The 20,523-nt window shown below is 37.4% G+C and overlaps 1 protein-coding gene across 1 annotated transcript in view; it reads right to left on the minus strand.

Moving 5' to 3' along the window:
* Positions 1 to 73: 73 nt before the first annotated feature.
* AGTR1 (angiotensin II receptor type 1) overlaps positions 74 to 20,523 on the minus strand; it is a 44,676-nt gene continuing 24,226 nt past the window's right edge. Inside the window, exon 2 of the mRNA XM_081953492.1 lies at positions 74 to 4,559. Coding sequence (XP_081809618.1) covers positions 3,422 to 4,510 — 1,089 coding nt within the window. The 5' untranslated portion in view covers positions 4,511 to 4,559 and the 3' untranslated portion in view covers positions 74 to 3,421. The remainder of the gene's footprint in view (positions 4,560 to 20,523) is intronic.

The raw sequence follows: 20,523 nt of genomic DNA on the forward strand, positions 1-20,523 counted from the left end.
TGGGAACACTTATGATATTTTGAAATACTAATATATACGAATTTTATTTTCACAGCTTTTGTAAGATATAGAATCTATGTTATACACATGACTGTTTCTGCTATGCTTGTGAACATACTGAGCCAACAAAGGAAACTACAAACATTAACAATTTGTTTGCTTTTGATGTTAATCAAACATGAAATTAAATTTCAGATACAGTGAATATTTTTGTATGTGCAAGGGTGAAACTCTTAAAAATTTAAATCCATTGATAATTCATAAATACTGTACTTTCAACATACTTCTAACATCAGTGTTTCCAAATATATACTATTGTGGAATTACTAATAAAATATCATAAAAAATACATTTCTTTTTGCATGTTTTCTGTACCACCAACTGATTGCTACCTTTTTGCAAGTTAATCCATTCTGTGGATGTTTATATTTTATACTAAATTCTGAAGAAAGCGCTTTACATCCATGATGGGAAGAAATGAATAGAATAAAGTACTGTTATTAATAAATAGAAATAAATATGATTTCATTTACAAATTCAGCAAGCCAACATTTAAAAATGATTCTGCCAGCAGAAAAAAAGTGTTTTAATAGATGTGGCAATAATTGCAGATAAAAAGTATTCCTGTGTTAGTTGATGTATAGGTGTTCTTTTTAAACAGAGAGCAAAGTGATCTGTTTTCAAGATGATAGTTTGAAATGAAGATGACAATAAAAGTAAATGCATAATTTTATGCTGGTTCTTTAAGAAACAAATGCAGATATTCAGTTGGAATTATAAAGGACAAAACTGCACTTACATTTGAAGTTGGGTACCTTTTGCCATGTGATCGAAGACTTTAATAAAATTTTGTGTCAGCTTATGAAAATAGAAATAGAAAATAGTTCTATTTCATCGATGCACGCATGCATCCTACTTTCCTTCAGACTTTCCAGCAGAACATCTGGACATACTATTCTACCTTGTTCTTTATTTAATTTGAGTCCTTCGTTTTTAGAGAGTCTTTATGCAAGAGAATGCTTTTGACAACACAACTCTCCTTTTCTACTTGTCCCTTAATGACTTATAATGCATCTTTTTATGAAATATGTTGTTAAATTACACTCTTAACAGCTCCAGTCAACATCACCAATAGTGAAGAGTTAGTAACATAACAGGTGAAGGAACACAATGTTTTAATTAAAAGTCTTAAGGTAATGTTTTAATTAAATGTCTTGCACCCACAGAAATGTTAATAAAGGATCCTTCTACTACAGGGCTGTCAAACTCCCAGCCCATGGGCCGGATGTGTCACACGCTGGCCACGATTTAGTGAAGGGGAAAAAAGTATCACTACATCACATGACGCCAGCGTGACGACGTGAGTTTGACACCCCTGTTCTACTATCTTCAAAGCAGGTGTTATCAGAATATATATTTTTCATAAAGGAAAGTTGTAATATACTATTAAAGCAATGTTAAACAAGTAATCCATATCCTTTGACTGTTTGATAATGCAGGACAGACCACCTGAAGACTAAGATAGCAAGTTTTACATAGCCTTAGAAACATCGATCCTATGTTCTGTTAAAAAGACAGAGATAAGTCCAGCAGTAGCTATGACTATTAATCTCTTGCCTTCTTTGCTTGCAGTTATTTGACCATTATCTGATACTGAATTAAAATACTGGATATAAATCCTCACTATGATCAAAAGTATTTTTAATTAATGTAAAATTATAGCTGCATGATTTTCTTTGCACAAAATAAGTTTTACAGATTTAAAAGTATCCGAAATATATACACAGAGATATAGTGATTAAGAGCTCTGGGATTGATAATAGATGCTAAAAGAATATAGACAGCACACGTGCTTAGTTTGCAATTAGAAAATAAATCCATCTGATTCTAATACTTACTGATCCTAACAGAGGTTCTATATTGTACAATACCTCTTTCTTTTTATTGCTGACATAGCCCTACACCAGACCTGTCAAATTGGTGGCCCACGGGCTGGATACATCATGCATAGGCCATGCCTACCCCAGCTCTGCAAAGGCAAAAAAAGTCATGATACGTCATGATCCAGCCTGTGACACGATCAAGCTTGACACCCAGGCTCTGAATGTTTTTTTGGTTCATTTTTTTGTATACTTTAATGGCACTGTCTTGTTCATATATTATAGAATATTAATATAGCATGTCTATTTATTGGTGCACATGCGTGTGTCTATGTTGATAGGGATGATGGACGAGTGCCTATTTGGCATCACACCATATTTGGTTGGGTCTACTGTAGTGGTTGTCAAACTTGGCAATTTTAAGATATATAGAGTTCAACCTCCTAGAATTTCCAAATGCACATTTACTACATGCAAATTTGAATATCTGTGAGAAATTTTCTGTGTATCAAGTTGCCCTGTGACTTCCATTCTTCCTTGAATCTAAGTATCTAGAACTGAATCTGTGCAAAATGTGATGGTCTTGGTAGTTATATGAACTGCAAGACTCATGCATGTTGAATCTCTGCTCTGCAAGATGTATTGGTTGCCAGTTTGCTTCTGAATGCAGTATAGGGCAAGGTTCAGGTTATGACCTATAAAGTGTCTTCCAGATACATTGCACTGAGCTGACAGTACAGTAGTCATTATAGTTGTAACCTGGATCATCTAGAAGATACCAGTTTAGTAAAGGCTGTATTATCAAAACTTTTCTATATCAACACCCAATTTGAAAGGAACTGTGCTACATAAACAATAGTAGTGATGTACTTCTGAAAGGCAGTTCAAATTGTGTGAAAGTTAACAGACATTTTCCACGGATATATTTTGCCAAGAGTTTTTGTTCAACTACATTTAGAAACAGTGCTATATTTGGAACGTGGTACATTTAGTTATATATGTAGCAAGTGTTACTTGAACACAGAAAAATGTTTTATCTAAATGTGTACTCATTCTACATTGCATTACACTTTTATTCTTATTTCAAAACTTTTTGGTATTACTGATATACATGAGTTCAATTCTGGCACTTTTCAGGCTCTGAAGAAGATGGGTGTATGTAATGAAATGCAGTACAAGGAGGATTTGATTATAGTTACACAGGAAGTTCTTTCACTTTCTTGAAATACACCTTTCCTTTCCTTTCCGGACTCTGAAATATGTCTTCTATATAACACCGATGTATAAGGCAATGAAAGATAATTTCAGAGATTCTTCTACATGTTTGGATTAAATGTTCTACCACACATTATTTCCCACCAAGCTCTGACACTGTAAGGCATGACGCCTGCATTCTTTGTCCAAGATGTTCTTCTTCATAACATGACATGAAGCTACTACCCAGTTTTCACAAGGATGAAGTATTTCAGACGGTCCAACACTGCAGAAGAGGAGCATTGTTCCTTTGAGCAACTAACAGCAAAACGTGTACTGCTATACTATCACTCGGCAACTAGAGATCCTTTTTTTCTGCTAGTGCGGATTAAGTCTTCTGAGGGTCGATAGGAAAGTGAAGTCATCTTTGTTGACAAACTGGAATGCCTGACATTTGGAGGGATGTATTTGAGTAGCTGAAGGAAGTATTTTCTAAAGTTCTTTCCCCAAAAGCCATAAAAGACAGGGTTCAGGCAGTTGTTAAAATAAGCTAAGCAGATTGTGAAGGGCATAGCTGTGTCCACAATATCTTCAATATCACAGCTCTTAATCACATCAAGCTGAATCAGCACATCTACAAAAGTAAATATTTGATGCGGAATCCAAGAAAAAAAGAAAAAAAAAACTATTGCAACAATCAACTTAAATATGTCATCACCTCTGCCGTTATTCTTCTGAAACTGGTAAGCCTTTTTCAGAGTTTTCCAGATTAATATGTAGCTTATTAAAATGACCAGAAAAGGAATGAAGAAGCCCAGAATATTTTTCGATAGGCCTAATCCAATGTTGATGGTTATGTGGTTGGTTGAATTCCTGCGTGTGCCATACCAAAAAGCACATACTGTGATGTTTTCATTTTCAAGGTCATATGCACGGCGGTGAATTCCAACAGGTAAGCTGGCAAGGACTGCCAACAGCCAGATGATGATGCAAGTTACCCGGGCAACAAGCATGGTGCGTCGAAGGCGGGCCTTCATGGGATGCACTATTGTTAAGTAACGATCTACGCTGAGGCACGTCAAGAGAAAGACGCTGGCATACATATTGAAGGTTGCTGCAACTGAAGCGATCTTACACAAGTAGTTGCCAAAAGGCCAATGGTACTTCATGGCTGTTGTAGCTGCCCATAATGGTAGAGTTACTAGGAAACACAGATCTGCCAGGGCTAAATTAAGCAGAAATACACTGGCCACAGTTTTCATCTTCATGTAGAAGTAGATGATAATCACAACCAGGCTGTTTCCAAATATACCAACGACAAAGATAATACTGTAAACAGTTGGAACCATAACAAAAATGTAGCCGTGTCTTCCCAAAGAGGGACAGTCGATGGGGTTCTTTTTATCGGTCTCTTCTGCAGACATATTTAGCATCATTGTGATCAGTTCTGTTAGAAGCTGTGTGGGAAACTGATACCAACAGCACCTGAGAAAGGAAAATTAAAAGGTTATTATTCTTGTTTTCTAGTTCAATGTATTAAAAGCACTCACTTGACAGCTCCTTAACACCATTTTATTAGATTTTTATTTATTTATTTTTATAAATAATTTTTATTAAATGTTTTGATCTTTAAAAACAATAGGGAAGACACAGCAAAGAAAAAAACACAATAAGACAAAACAAAACACAGAACATACATAACAATATACAATAATTTTACAGCTTTCTCTATTGGCTTTCCTTCTTAGCTTTTATAATTCTCCCTTCTGCATTGCCTTCCCTCACTATAACCTCGTCCTATGATTTAACAAACATAGTATTAACACTTATAATAGTATTCATTATTTATATCCATATATTTGTATTCTCTATTTTCTGTCTTGGCTTCTGTTTTCTAGCCACTTGTACATTTTATTCCATACTTTATAGAAGTCTGATTCTTCTCTTTCTTTTAGTTCTATTGTCATTTTATCCATTTCTGTGCATTCGAGTATTTTCCTGATTGTAGTTTCATCTGAAGGTGTATTGATTTTTTTCCAGTTTTGTGCGAACGCAATCCTGGCTGCAGTGAGTATGTGTATGATTATGTATTGAGATTGTTTGTCCATTTTATGATCCAGCAGTCCTAATAAGAATGTTTCTGGTTTGAGTTCTATTTTTTGCTCAGTAATTTCTTCTAACACTTCCAAATTTTGCACCAGTACTTCCTTGTGATGGGGCACGTCCATCACATGTGATAGAATGTTCCAGGCTTGTGGTTGCATCTCCAACAATTAGGGGATAAATTTGGGTACATTTTAGCCAATCTCACTGGAGGCAAATGCCATCTATAAAACATTTTATAGAGATTTTCTTTGTAAGCTACTGCCGTCGTAAATTTATAATTTCTTTCTCACAGTTTATCCCATTTTTCTAACTCTATCTTCCCCAGCTAATCATTGTCTCCTTTACCATCTCTTCCTCCATTTTATATTTTAAAAGAAAGTTATATAATCTAGTGATCATTATTCCTCCCGTTCCTGGTAATATTTTATCTAATTCCACTTGTGTCTCATATATTCCGTATTGTTCCCGATCTTTTTAAAATCTTGTTTTAATTTGTAGGTAGGGCCACCATTCCATATTTATTCCCTGTGCTTTCAGATCTTGTACTGATTTTAGTTCTCCTTTTTCATCTAAGATGTCTGCATATCTTACCATTTTACTAAGGTCTATAGTATATGGATATGTCATTGCCTCCATGGTTGACAACCAGCTTGGGATTTTCAGGTAGTGGGTTTTTTAAAAAAATTTTTCCAGACCCTAAACAGAGCATCCCTTACCATATGTCTCTGAAAGTAGGAGTGGGATTTAGTCTTTCCCTCCCAGAGGAAGCCGTGACAGCTAGTTGGAGATCGTGTCCTTCTAGCACAAGGATTCTTTTATTTTTTAATTGGATCCAGTCTTTTAACCCTGTTAGGACTGCCGCCTTGTAATATAGCTCCCAATCTGGGATTCCAAAGCCGCCTCTTATAGAAGTTTGTATTTAATACGTGGTTTTTTTCCTGACCAAATAAATTTGGATACCATTTTATTTAGTTGTTCGAAAATTTTTTTCTCTAATCGGTATTGTTTGAAAAAGATAGAGTAATTTGGGTAGTATATTCATTTTGATTGTTGAGATTCTGCCAATTAGTGATATCTGTAGTTTAGTCCAGTTGTCCAAATCTTTTTGTATCTGCCGTTACAAGATACAAGATCTGTCGTTACAAGATACAAGATACGTATCTGTCGCAGTTTGTTGTAATTATCTTCTTTTATTGTAATACATTTTGCCGATAGCCATATTCCCAAATATTTAATTTTCTTGGCCCTCGAAATTTCCAGTTTCTCCTCCAGTTCTTCATTTTGTCTTTTGGTTAAATTCTTAGTTAATATTTTAGTTTTCTCTTTATTTATTTTAAGCCCTGCCACTTTACCGAATTGGTTTATATCCTGTAATAGTTTTAATCCACTTTCTAGGGGTTCCTCTATGACAGTGATGGCGAACCTTTTTTGGCTCGCGTGCCACAAGTGGGGGGAGCGCAGGGGGGTTGAGTGCGGGCGTGCCGCACCCATAATGCAACGTGTGACCCCCACAGCGCATGCGCGTACAACGCGCGACCCCCCCATTTTTACATTTTTTTTGCCCTTCCCAGGCTCCAGGGGCTTTATAGGAGCCTGGGGAGGGCGAAAAGAGCCTCCCCTGACCCCCTGGAGGCCCTCCGGAGGATTCAGAGACTGTCCGGAGGCTTCCCTGAAGCCTTCAGAGCGCTTAAAACCACCCTCCGAGCAAACCGGAAGTGACTTCCGGGTTGCTCGGAGGGTGGTTTTAAGCGCTCCGAAGGCATCAGGGAAGACTCAGACGGTCCCTGAAGCCTTTGGAACGCTTAAAACAACCCTCCGAGCAACCCGGAAGTCACTTCCGGTTTGCTCGGAGAGTGGTTTTAAGCGTTCCAAAGGCTTCAGGGACGGTCCCTGAAGCCTCCAGGGGGGGGGAAGGCTCTTTTCGCCCTCCCCAGGCTCCTATAAAGCCTCTGGCGCCTGGGGAAGGTGAAAAATAGCTTTTAAAAAGGTGAACTCAGCTGCGCGCGCTGGCCAGCTAACAGGGCAGCGCCTCGCGTGCCCTGACAAATGGCTCCGCGTGCCACTTGTGGCACGCATGCCATAGGTTCGCCATCACGGCTCTATGATAAATGCAAGATCATCTGCAAAGGCCTGCACTTTATATTCCTGTGTTTTAATTTTCAGTCCCTTTATGTCCTTACTTTGCCTGATTTGTGATATCAATGTCTCTAATGAGAGGATAAATAACAGGGGGGATAGCGGGCATCCCTGTCTTACCCCTTTGGTTATGCTGAAATCATCTGTTGCTTCCCCATTTAGTATTATTTTTGCTCTCTGACTTGAATATATTCGAATCATTTTATTAGATCTTTAAACTGCTATAACATATCAGGTCTCTTTGATGGTTAGATACTTTATCCAGTAGTTTTGTCTCTTTTGGCATATAAGCTGTCATTGGGCAAAGACCATATTAAACCAGCTGTCTGAGTATGCCCAGCGATATCCCTGAAGCAACACTTTTGCTTAATATTACATTGCATTTTATGGTTTCTTCCCATTCATCTGTTTGTTGGTATATCAGATTAATGAGTATATAGGGTTTTAGCCTTAGATTGAACTCTGTCGCCTAAGTAATAGTAAATATTTTTTTGAATTTAGTTATAGCCAATGCTTTTTTAAAAAGGCTTCACACTAGAACAAAAGGTGACCTTGTAGTCTGGACATATTGCAGCACTGTAAATAAGTTAGATGTTGTCCAGTGTTCTGTTATCAATGCAAAAATTAAATATAGCACAACTGCTAGATTCCAAATACCTTAGAGTTCTGTATCTGTTACATTAAGACTGGATTTAGTAAGCATCCGAGTAAGTTTCTCTGGTTGGTCTTGGAATACTAACACAAAGGGCACAATTAAATATGCATTTTATTGGCTCTCTAAAGGCATTGTCTGAGATCACAGAGATTTAGCAGATATTAAGATAATTCTTCCTGCTTGTGTCCACTTATCCAGGACCTAGTGACTATGTTTGTGTAAAGTGATTAGTGTTAAGCTTGGTTGGGATTTTTATGGCTTAGCCACTTTTGCAAACACAGATTGACTAGTGACTTCAAAATACTGCATGAATTCAAAAATGGTTGTCAGAGACAAGATTAAATGTGTTGGGTGTGAGACCACAGCCACTCTGTGCATTTTCTGCAGTTACACTATCTTGCATACCAGTAATTAGTGATTTGATTGATTTTAATCAAAAATCTTTAACTGGATTTCTAGGGGGGTGGGAAATCAAGGTTGGCAGTTTTACACTGCCATTAGCAGAGGGAAGCAGCCATCTGGTCCCAACTGTCAGCTGGTCTACTAAGTGGCAAAATAGGGACATTGTGAGTGGATACAAGGAACTTATTTTCTTCTCTTTATATGAAGGAAAAGAAGTGGGGGGTGATTTCTTAATTCACAAAGCACTGGAACTGTGGACGGGAAGGTGTTCTTTATGGTCAGCTTTTGGATACGTTAAAAATGAACAATATTTAGTTCTGACTCTGTAAACTTCAGATTAACAATACCAAGCAGTAATACTTTTAAATCTGCAGATAATAAAGACCCTGTAGAGAAACTATAGGTTGGTTTTAGAGTGCATTTATGAATTATTAGTAAGTGGAGGACTAGTCCTGTGGCTGATTTCCAATGTTTCTAATGTTGGGTTGATTGAATGGGTAGTGGTGAAAAGGATACATTTTTTGTGGGTTTTGTAGTCAGCTGTGTAGGAGAGTTTAACAATATTTAATATTTGCAGTGAATGAAGATTGTTTATAAATTTTATTGCAAAACTGATTTCTTTTTAAGTGAACTTTGCCTCTTTGTCCTTGTTCTAGTACTCTGAAAACAGTCAATCACTACATGAAGCAGAAGAAATAAATAAAATCCATTTAATAAAATGTAATCCTTTGAATGTAGCATGCCATAAGCTAGACTTCCCCAATATATTGCTCTCTGTTATCTTGGACTGCAACTCTTAAGATTTATCAACACCTCATAGGAGGAAAATTCACATGAAGAATTCATTCAAACTGAGACAGATTCACAAAAAATATTTAAAGTTAATAAATTCATTAACTTAATTAGGAAACGAGTTGAAAGCATGCATATGCTTGTTCTTTATTTTAAACTACTTAAATAGAGAACATGGGAACTATTTTTTTTCATTTTACATTTTCCAGGTGCTTTTCTTAGGGAGCTCTAAAGTGCCTGACCCTTCAACTCAACATGATGTTCTTCAAAATATTTTTCACTACAACTCCTAACACTTGTAGAACACCACTCCTATGACAGTCAGTTGTGATTCACAATATGTGCAAAACATCAAGCTGCTCTCAATAATTTATACTGATTGCTACTGTTTGTTGTTTAAGAATTTTCATTTGACATCACGGACTCCTAAAAAGTAACACCTGTATAATTTTCTCATGATAAGGTAACAGTGAGATATATTCACAACCTTATCTTACCTTAACCTTGGCAGTTGTTTATTTGACATTTTTCATATCTTTCAGATACAACAGCCCAGTTCCTAAGCTGCATGCAGGAACCATTGCTAAATCCAAATTGGATTTTTGTAACAATAGGGAACTTCTAATATTTTGAAAGAAATGTGTTGCTCTAAAATTCACAGCAATAGCACTAGTATAGAAAATAGAAAAACAAGTACTGTACAAAGAGTAAGAATTAATCAATATACATTCTCGCTAAACTGGAATATCAAGATGTCAACTAAAGGAGATAGGATGGCACATGACATCTCTGAAAATACTTTTGTTTCGCACTAAGTTATTCCTTTTCCTTGCTAAAAATAATTAAAATTACAGGGTTTCCACCTTAAAAACAGCAATATCTACTTAAGATCCATTTAATTTGCCTAGTACCAATCAGGAAAAAATGTTTTAAAAACCCTAAATAATGTATGAAATGTGTTTAAAAGTAAAGAATTTCACATTATTATAAATAATTCTTTGCTCTATTTAGAATGTCACTTGCGGTGGCAAATTATTTAACAGCATTGATTTTAGCTAATCAAAATACAATTGGGATTAAACCTGGCTCAAGTAAAGCAATCAGTTGAGGTTCTATTTTCATTAGAACACGCATTGTGAAAATGTGTTACCTTCTTTTGATTTTTACTTACTATAAAAATGCAAATAATACATTGTGGCCTTGACCTTTTTCTTTTAACCCATATATAATACTTTAAAAATCCCTCTGTTTGGTAAATCACAATGTGATTAATTATTATCAGGAATTCAACGTGAAAAACCTTGCAAAGATGAATATTTAATTAACCTAAAGAAATTAAGAAAGGACTCTTAGTTTATTTGTGCCTTCTTTGATCAGAGTTCATATTATGCTGCCATTTTGCTGATTGCCTGTAACAAACAGATTTCATTTAAAAAAAAAAGAGATAGGAATTATTCAAATCCTCCTTCCTTCCTTCCTTCCTTCCTTCCTTCCTTCCTTCCTTCCTTCCTTCCTTCTTCCATTCTTCCCTTGAAATAAAACAGTACATTAGAAAATGAAAAGAACAATTGTGTTTATTGAAATCAAGAGTGCCAGAAATTATTAATACTGTAAATTCTAGTAGGATGATGTTTGTCATTATCTCCCTCTGTATACTCAAACAGTGATACATGAATGCTTGACAAAGTAGCATTCTTGACTGTGAGTAGTCTTCATTTGCATCGAAGTGAACGCATGGAGAAATTCTTTGCAATGCTTCCAGCTCAGTGTTTTGTCAACATCAGGGCAGTAATCAGATGCCCAGGTAATTGCTTCTTTTGGATCCAGAGACAATAAGTATACAAATGAATAAAAGAAGCTTTAAGTTTTATTGTTTGCTCAGGCAAACAGGATTAAAAAACAAAACATATAAAGCAAACATACCAAGCAAGATGATATCTAAATCTCTTACAAGCCGCCAGAAGCTCCTTAATCATACCAGAGATTCTCCAAGGGCAGCCAGTTTCCACAGTCCCCAGTTTCTAACTTGGGTCTGTGCAGAAGCTCCCAACAACAATCACCTCAAGGTTTTTATTAAAACTTGGCTAATTTCACGGCCCTGCCATCCAGAGGTCTGGAGATCACAAGACCTGACAGTTACTGGCTGGCAATAAATCTGGGATGAGAATTTAAAGTCTAAGACTTTCAGTGAAAAAACTTTGAAGCTACATGAATATCACCCCATCTTGTTTATTCATAAAAATCCAAGCAGGCTACCTCAAATGATTTTTCTTAATCTGAAGGAGGAATCAAAATGTTACTAAGCTCCTCAAAACTAACAATACTCTTCTGCATTTTCACTACAGAAAATCATCAATGTTACACATACCTTTGATATCTTCCTAGAAGATTGCTGATCAATAGCTTAGTGAAATAAGACGGTGTTTCTTTATATTCTGGTTGGGAATTTTGGGGAGTTGGAGTTGCTAAATTGACAAGCACTTGTGTAAGACACAGGCGTCTATAAAAAGGCTCTCTGTATCACCAGGGAGAGAAAGAAGAACCCCTGTCTGAAATTGAGGGACAACAGAGTTTGAGAAGCCAATAGTATGAATCAGTTTGAATTCATACTATGCTTAAGTAACACTATGTTTTAAACATAGTTCATTGAACAAGCCATTGTGGTCTGAATATCACACATGAGCCAGAAATCATAGTTTGCAAATCATAGTTTGCTACTGAACCAAACCAAATAAACCACATGTATGGCTTCTGAGGTAAGCCAGTATAAAGAAGCTCCCCATATCTTGCTCGGATAAAATACAGTTCTCATGGAATGTCTACTTTTTAAGCTGGGTAAATATTGTGACAAACGTCAAAACTATAGCTACCAAATTGTTGTTTCTGTACTATTGTAACTTGCATGAGTTATTGTGGTAGATTTTTTTCCATAAATGCCAGTGGGAAGCTTGGCAACAGTGCTAGATTGTGGCCTGACCTCCCTAACACTGAGAGGTAAACGTAGTCTTTGTCAATAGCCCTCATTCAAGGGGCATCAAATGTGATGATCACTGAAGGCTCAGACTTTCATCAAATTATATGGAGAGCTGCTAATCCCTGTTGTATATAGCTGTCCTGGCTGACCTTTTATTTTCTTTTTTAATTGCGATGATTATAATAAGTCTCTGATGAGAATGTGCTGTTGCTTCATACTGTTCCACCAACTATTATTTAGCACTATGCTCATTTCCTACGTTGGATGATCATACCTTCTAATTAAACTGCCTGAGATAACAGAGAAGGATGCTGGGCCTCTCTACAAGGTAAACAGCACTTTTACTGAAATGAAAAACAAGATGAGATACTGGTGGCTGCAGCTTCCTGTGACAACTTCATTAACAGCAATCACGTAAACAAGGATTGTAAGCTAGATTTCAAGGAAAAATAATTTTTCAGCATTTTCTTTCCAACAAGGGCCTTCTTGACAGTAAGTGGATAGCTCTGTAAAAAGGTCACCTGAACATCTTATCTGAAGGACTATTTCATTGCCAAATCTCTAAATATTTGCTCTTGTGCAAATGGAATAAAATTATAGCCTTATATTTTTGGCATAAAATAATTCTTATGTATGATTTATACTCTTCTTCTACTATTTCTTTAAGGAGAATAGAAAACATCTGGGAATATAACTTTAAGCAAAATAAAACTGGAGATAAAAAGGGCATTCATCACTTTCTTTTCAGCAAGTTCTTGCACAATTTGGTTGAGATTATAAAGCTGTTCAATTTTGCAATTAATTCATAGCTGCTTGGGTTTATCCATGTCATCAGGAGAGAAAATTGGATTCACCTTAATGGCTTTGTGTTAAATTTCAGTTCTAGTTAGCTAGAGTAATTTATGATTGGCCAGCATTATTTGTGAAAGAAAGGTGAATAACAAATAGCGAAACAGAACATGAATAGTTTCCTGTTCCTTTATCACATCACATATGGGATCAAAATTTAAATTATGATGGAGTTAAGTCCATTCATTACTTTCAGAGTATACGATGGCTCTGCAGTTAATTTGGCTCAGTATTAGTTTGGAGCAATATAATTTATTATACCCATACTTAGAAGTTTTCACTTTAAGTAATAACCGTAACCCTACATTGCCCCAGTTTAATGTAACTCCTAAGAGTAGTTTCTCTTAATATCATCCTTATTGAATTCATGTGCTGGCTGATTTGAACTATCTTCATTTCAGTGCTTCATCTCTGTAAAAGAAAGCATCCTATGAGAGGGATTAAGAGTAATTGGGATAAAAAGTAAACACAAGACCTAATTTTTGGCTTTGAGAATAATTCAACTCATTTTATTTTCACATTTAGAAATGCTAACTGCTGCTTCTTTTATCCACAGGAAATCATTCATACCTTGATTTCCTCTCTGCCTTAAAATATCTGAGGCAACATACATAGATGAAATACTAGACATAAAAACCCACCAGGAAACTGCAGGGCAGATTAAACACCACTAATGATGACATCAGTGGTAGGTATCAATGAGGCCTTGCTGAACTTGAAGAGACAATTCTGTATTTGAAGCCCAACTAGACTGGGTGGGGGACTTACCCGATCATGTCTGAGATTGTATTAATGTGAGCAAATTATCTCACTGCCTCTTTCTACGTTTCCTCTTTTCTCTGGTGATCAAACTAGTTATGAAACCATTCGTGAAACTCCGTGAAAGTGTTTATAAAAGGAATAGGGATGTATTCCAGGCATTTGCAGCATTTCTGAATCTGATTTTAAAAGTGCTCCTATGTATGTAGTGCCCATCTGCAACTCTTTAAAGCAGCTGAATCTTTTTTTTGGGGGTGGTGGGTGGGTTCCCATGTAGCCTTGAGAAACTAGAGAAAGAGCCACAGCCAAGATAAATAAGATAAAGCAGGAATGGGGATGGAGAAAGTACCTCGGCATTGCCCTTCCTAGTTCACTAGAAGATAAAGGGAGGAGGGCATTCAGACTTGCAAGATTCTGTTACTGTAAGCCAGGGGTGGGTTCCGGCAGTCACTACTGTTGGTTCGCTCGTGGGAGCTCTCTGCACACCATGCGCATGTGCGCAGTGAATAAACATTGTTCTGCGCATGTGCAGAATCAAAAAACAAGATGGTGGTGCCTATGGCGCCACCCAGAAAACCAGTTCAGGGATGTGGCAGGCCTGGGTCACTGCCGGTTCCAGCGACATAGGTCGCCAAACCACTACTGGTTCAGCCAAACCAGTCCGAACCGGGAGGAATCCACCTCTGCTGTAACCTTGTAATATAATTAGTAGCATTCATTAATTTGCTTTCCTAATCTGGTCTACTTTAATTGAGCTGACATGATGGCATCTCCCCTAATTGTGGGAGATCCACAAAGAATTGGGTCCTCAATGGTGAGAAATGGGTGTGATACGGCATTACCTTCTTTTACCTGTTCTAATTCATTTTGGTTCCCATGTGGACTTTCATACAAGAAGGTAGGGCAAGCTTCATTTGACTTCTATGGAAACTGTTCTCTCAAGGCAAATAGCAGGTGCATTTGAGTGAGGAAAAGATATCATTTTTCGGGCAAAAGTTGATGTCACCCCCCTTCAAGATTCTAACTTTGCTCTTGTAGTGTCCTTTGAAAAAAAATAGCTTTTACCAAATTGCTAATTACTGAACCACAACATTGTAGAAAAGCAATATCATTTATCCTTTTTTCCTCCATTATATTAGCATAAAAATATTGGAAGATCTGTGTTAAGAAAGCATAATTCTAAGAGTCCACGAAGCAAAATAGCTTAAATGTAGGTAACTTAAACTCTCAGGGGAAGCAAGACTGTTTCATTTTTGTCACTAACCATCATGGGGTGCTTCTGAAAGGCTTTGTGTGTGTTAGAGGGACAAAGATGACTATTTAAAAACCTTTGTGCAAGTGTGAAAAAATGAAGCTTCCGACACCTTCAAATAAATGCAATTTTGATTGCTTTGTGTAAAAATATCTGCTGGAACCATGGCTAGAGACAGTTGAAAAAATAAAGCTATTTTCGACTAGATTCTTCTATATTTGTTCCCTGAAGATGATTTCAGTAGAAAAAGAAAGTTATATTCACAGAATGAAATGGTTTCATTTGGTTCAAAATGTACTTCTCAACAAATACAGGATTTGGCCACTAGAGGTCTGTATAACATATTTATTTTTAGAAAAAGAATTTACCATTACTCAGTAGTATCTATACTTTTAAAGAATTTCTTTGTGTTCCAAAATTAAAAGCAGAAGGGAGGATAAACTTTATTCTTGTGTAGATTAGAGGATAATAATAGATCTTTTCCTTTACTAATTGCTGCTATTTTAGTATGTTTTTGATTTGCTGACATTTAACCTAATATCCTGCTATAGTAAATCATGGATTGAGATTTTGACATCTCACAAGACACAAGGTCACACAAAGCTTGCAATCCATAAGCATACTGAATCTAGCTATGAAAAAGTGTGTGTTTGCCATAATAAAAATTCCACTTTAAGGAAAAATGAAGAACTCACTTGAGTTGCAAAATGAGCACACTGCCCCAGAAATAATTTTTCGGACATACAGCACATTTCTTCCAAAGCACATTTAAATTCTGAGAAATCAACAGATATACAGTTTGAGATCCCTTCCGGATTCTTTCTTTCCATGCATATTATCATCATTTCTCTGTTACCTTGGATGCTGAAATTAATGTCCCAAAAATAGCAGTATGTAGGAAACACCCCCAAACTGAAAACAATGGTTTTGCTTAAGAGTGATCTAATGCCAGACACAAAAGATCAGGACCACATGGGAACTCCAATTAAACTGATATATTCTTACTCAGGCCTATACATAGGAATCTACTCAACTACTGGTTAGCACTATTTTGGCACCATATACAGGTTAACACAAATCAAGGGTAGGTTGGACTTCATATGTGGCTGTATAGAGATTCCTTTTTTGACCCCTGCCCATAGGTTCTCGCACTTCTTCTTCTATATATTATTAGTTTTATTATATTCATCTAATAAAATTATTAAGACCCCCCCCCCCTTAATCTCATAATTAGGTAGGTTCCCCTTGGCCTAACCAGTCAGCGGGATTTGGTCATGGCCATTATAAAACTTTGATTTTTCCTACCAATATAGTACAAAATGTTATCTACCGGTAAGCTGAATGCAGGTTTATTGACTTCATTTTTTAAAAAAATTCAAGAAATGTAGTAGAAAGGATAACATTCCTTTTAGGCCACTTATTAATCCATGGTACTGACTCTTCTTCATATTCAAGATGATGGTGATGGGTTACACCCAGAATACCAGATAGTAGCTCTTCCACCTCCTGTTTTCCTCTTCTTTATAAAGGATTTATATATTTTTCTTTTTCTTATTTATTTATTATGCTTCTAACCACATATGTACCTTATCATGTTTTGATTGTTTTTATAATTTTATATAATATTATGTGAAAGTAAAATGTCTGGATGAATACACAGTATATTTAGATAATATCATTACAGTCTAAACCAAAAACAGCACCCAGCAAGCTAATCTACATTAAAATCGGGTTATGTATTTTGAAGAAGTCAGGCTGTGGTCTTTAGATATTTTTCAACTAAGGAAATCACACTAACTCATATAATTTATTAGTTCATAATATTTTATGTCCTTTATCTTTGTATCACATGGAATCCCATAATTTAGTACAGCAATGGCCTAGCAAAATAAGCAATATACAGAGAGCATTATGTCTGTTGATACACCATCACTTGAGCTTCTCCAAACTCTACCTATGATAAATAGCTAGAGAGACAATTTAAAAGGTAGGAAACGATAACACCTCAATTTGACTCCGATTCTGGCCTCATATTTATTTCCAAATACACCAGTGGGTCAAAACTTTTTAGAAAATAAGAATGACTGAAACTTAGTGCTTTTTTCAGAAATGCACCCAGTAAATTAGATTCTTCCAAAAATATATTTAAAAAAAACTACCTCTCAACATCAAACCAGTCCTAGCTTTTTAGCTTAGGGATATGAAATACCATGTTACCAGTGGTGGGATTCAAAATTTTTTACTACTGGTTCTGTGGGCATGGCTTGGTGGGCATGGCGGGGGAAAGTTACTGGAAAATCCCCATACCCTCCCCACCCTACTAACCTGCTTTCCAGCTTCATTCTCCTGTTCAGGGTAACAAAAGAAGATAAGCTGGGAGGCAGCAGGGGTGGGGCAAGCCTATTTGCCGGTTCTCCAAACTACTCAAAATGTACGCAACCGGTTCTCCAGAATCTGTCAGAACTGGCTAAATACCATCTCTGCATGTTGCAAAGAGTATTATTATGACAGCAATTATGATTCTCACAGAAATTAAACAAGTCCCTAACCTCTGTAATATAATGAATCACAAACACCATTGTGCCATGCCAAGAAACAGAAATGTTATTTTTCTAAATTTTCATCACAATCTCTCATAGTTATATTAATTATGGAACCTATATTTTGTCTTCTAATAGGGAATTTATTCTCAGAAAAGAGAAAATAAAGCCACAGATTTCCCCAAGGTTGGGAAAAAACAGGAATGTTTTGGAAAAAAGAATGAAAAATAATGGAAACTGCATATAGCTGGTCTAATAAGGGAATAAGTGTAACTAGTGGCTGAGGGGAAAAAGAATTTAACACTCAAATATGGGCACTTCCCCAGTTTCTAATAAGAAAATGATAGTGACAGAAGAAAAACATGCATTTCCTGAAGTGTCAGAAAATGATATCATTATATGACATATGGCACCAGAGATGTATTGTATCCACTGTTCCAGAGTTAACAACACATATTTTTGCCCATTTGTAGAAACTGAAAGCTATAAGGATTTTTTTTTTACTCACATTCTTTGTACACTAGGAAATATTCAGTATAAAGATTGAAACTAGGAAGAATAATACAAAAAGAATTTTTTAAAAAATATTAGACTTGATGGCAAAATGACAAGTTTACTAAGCTGAAAGATATTGGGACTCATCCTATACAAAATACAGTATATTAATATTCTAGTGTGACACATTGATGTTGACTGTTTCAACTACTTCCTTTCTTGGTATGTTGGGCCCATGGGTCAGTCTTGAATCCTGGTGACAACATGGATTGGTTTAGGCAGTTTTTATGGAAACATTTTTTTTCAAAAATAGTTTCCCAGTAACTGGCCTAAGATCACCCAACTGACTTGCCCCTCAGGTGGGACCAGACCTCATGGATTCCTGATTTTTAGTTCACTGCCTTAATCACTACATTAGACTGGTTTTTCTTCAATCACATGACTTATAAGCTGATTTAAAAAAGGGGATTTGAGTATCGAATTAAGAACAATTTTAACAGCACCTTGATAGTTCTAGAGGAAAAAGATTGTTAAATAAGTTACCTAGGTTACCATCTTGCAAGGATTAATGACACACTGAGGAAAACAGCCTACTTATTAGCTATAATATGAAGAAACCAGGCCTTAAAAGGATCTCCAAATTGAACTCTTATTAGAAGAGTACACTGAATTCACTGGGACACAGCATGCCTAAATTCACAGATTTCACCAGCATTACAGGATAGCACCAAACACAACTTTGAAGAATTTGGGAGCTGCATCTGATTTATGTAGATAGATTCTATTGAAAGAAATCGATTAATAAGATCATTTGATGTAAGGCAACTTCCTGTATTGATGTCTTGAGTTAAAGACAAATTGTTACAGAATCTATACGCTATTAATTAATAGAACATAGCACATGTGGTAATAACACTGAAGGAGAATATTTGTAGATCAGGATTGTAATGAGGGTCTTTGGTGCTTTCTGAGCTTGGTTGCCAGACATATTTCTGTTGGATTGGGTAATGGATAGGCTGTCAATCCTATCAACAAATAGGATTAAACCTCTATTCCCGCCGGAACAGAGGATCTTGGTGGAAACCACTGTAGTTAGAAAAAGTATCTAACACTCCTCCCCTCTTGGATGGAACAATCCTACTTGTTACATAGTCATGCAGGTAGGTGGGCTTTTGGGTAGCTCTGCCTGACCTGTGCAGTTCAGTAGGAGAGGTTTCATTGGACAGGTCGGATGGACCTGTTTGCTCCACAGCTCCGCTTGGTGGAAGCTCCTGGAACGTTTCACAGGCCGTGGCTGGAGCTTCTAGAGCCAGTTCGCTTGGAGGTCACTGCGGGCCTGCAGCATAACCAGATACCAGTCACCTCTAGGCCCAGGGCTTGGAATCAATCTAACCCTAGGAGGCTCTGCTGGTTGCCACTGACCATTGTCAATGGGAGTTTTCCGCTGAACTGCTTGAACTTCACCTGGAAGATGCCTTGGCCCACAATGGGGACCCGGTTTCCCTAATAATCGCATAGGCGGATGTCAGGGGTGCGAAGATGCTGCTTCTTTAGGCTAGGGATAGCCTGCTTTAGGGTATACCATGGCATGATGGTCAGTGATGACCCGGTGTCGATCTCCATCTCACATGGAGAGTTCTCGATGAGGACTGTGACCTTCAGCTTTTTTGGCTGCCTGGTGCGGACTTGGCCGATTGATGTGTGGTAAGTGACTCTATTGTCGCCCTGGTGGCTTCTGCCAGGCCCCTTGGTTGGGCCTCTGTTGGCGGTTTGGTGTGCTTCTAGGCTAGGTAGTGATAGGGAATTCGCTCTGGCAGACCTTGCCGATGTGCCCCTTTCGCTCGCAGCGCTGACAGGTTGCATTGCGGAAACGGCAAGCCGATCTGGCATGGTCTCCTCCGAAGCTAGCGCAAGGCGGGAGACGCAGTTTGAATTTGTGCGCCAGCTGGGCGTGGCTACTGCGCATTCAACAGCTGTCATCTTCCTCGCCCTCTGAGCTCTCTGGCTCTGCAACCTCATGATGTACACATGTACTCTTTCGCGCATCTTGTGGAGCACTTTGGCGCTGCAGAATCTCAGTAGATTTGATGGCTCTGGCCTCGTCCAATGTGATCTGCAGAGTAAGGTTAGATTTAGCGAGCAACCTCCTCTGTAGGTTAATGTCCCGCACGCCGCAAATTATGCGGTCCAGAATCAGCTCATCCAGGTCTCAGAATTCGCAGTATGCTGCCTTGTCAAGCGCCACAACGTATTCATTCATCAACCTCTTTCTGGTTCCTGATGTTAAACTCATGCTGGTGAACGTGCTTGGACGGCTTGGGGGCATAATGGGTCCTCAACGTTTGCTGGAGCATGGACCAGGCGACTGATTGTAGCGGTGTTGGCTTAGAGAGGTCTTTCACCATCTCAAACACTTCCCGGTTACAGCATCAGAGGAACATGTTCTTCTTGCGGCCTTCAGAAAGGCCCATGAGGTTGTTTGCCTCGAG

The sequence above is a fragment of the Natrix helvetica genome, assembly GCF_964273705.1.
Source record: "Natrix helvetica genome assembly, chromosome: 5".
NCBI classification, from domain to species: Eukaryota; Metazoa; Chordata; class Lepidosauria; order Squamata; family Natricidae; genus Natrix; species Natrix helvetica.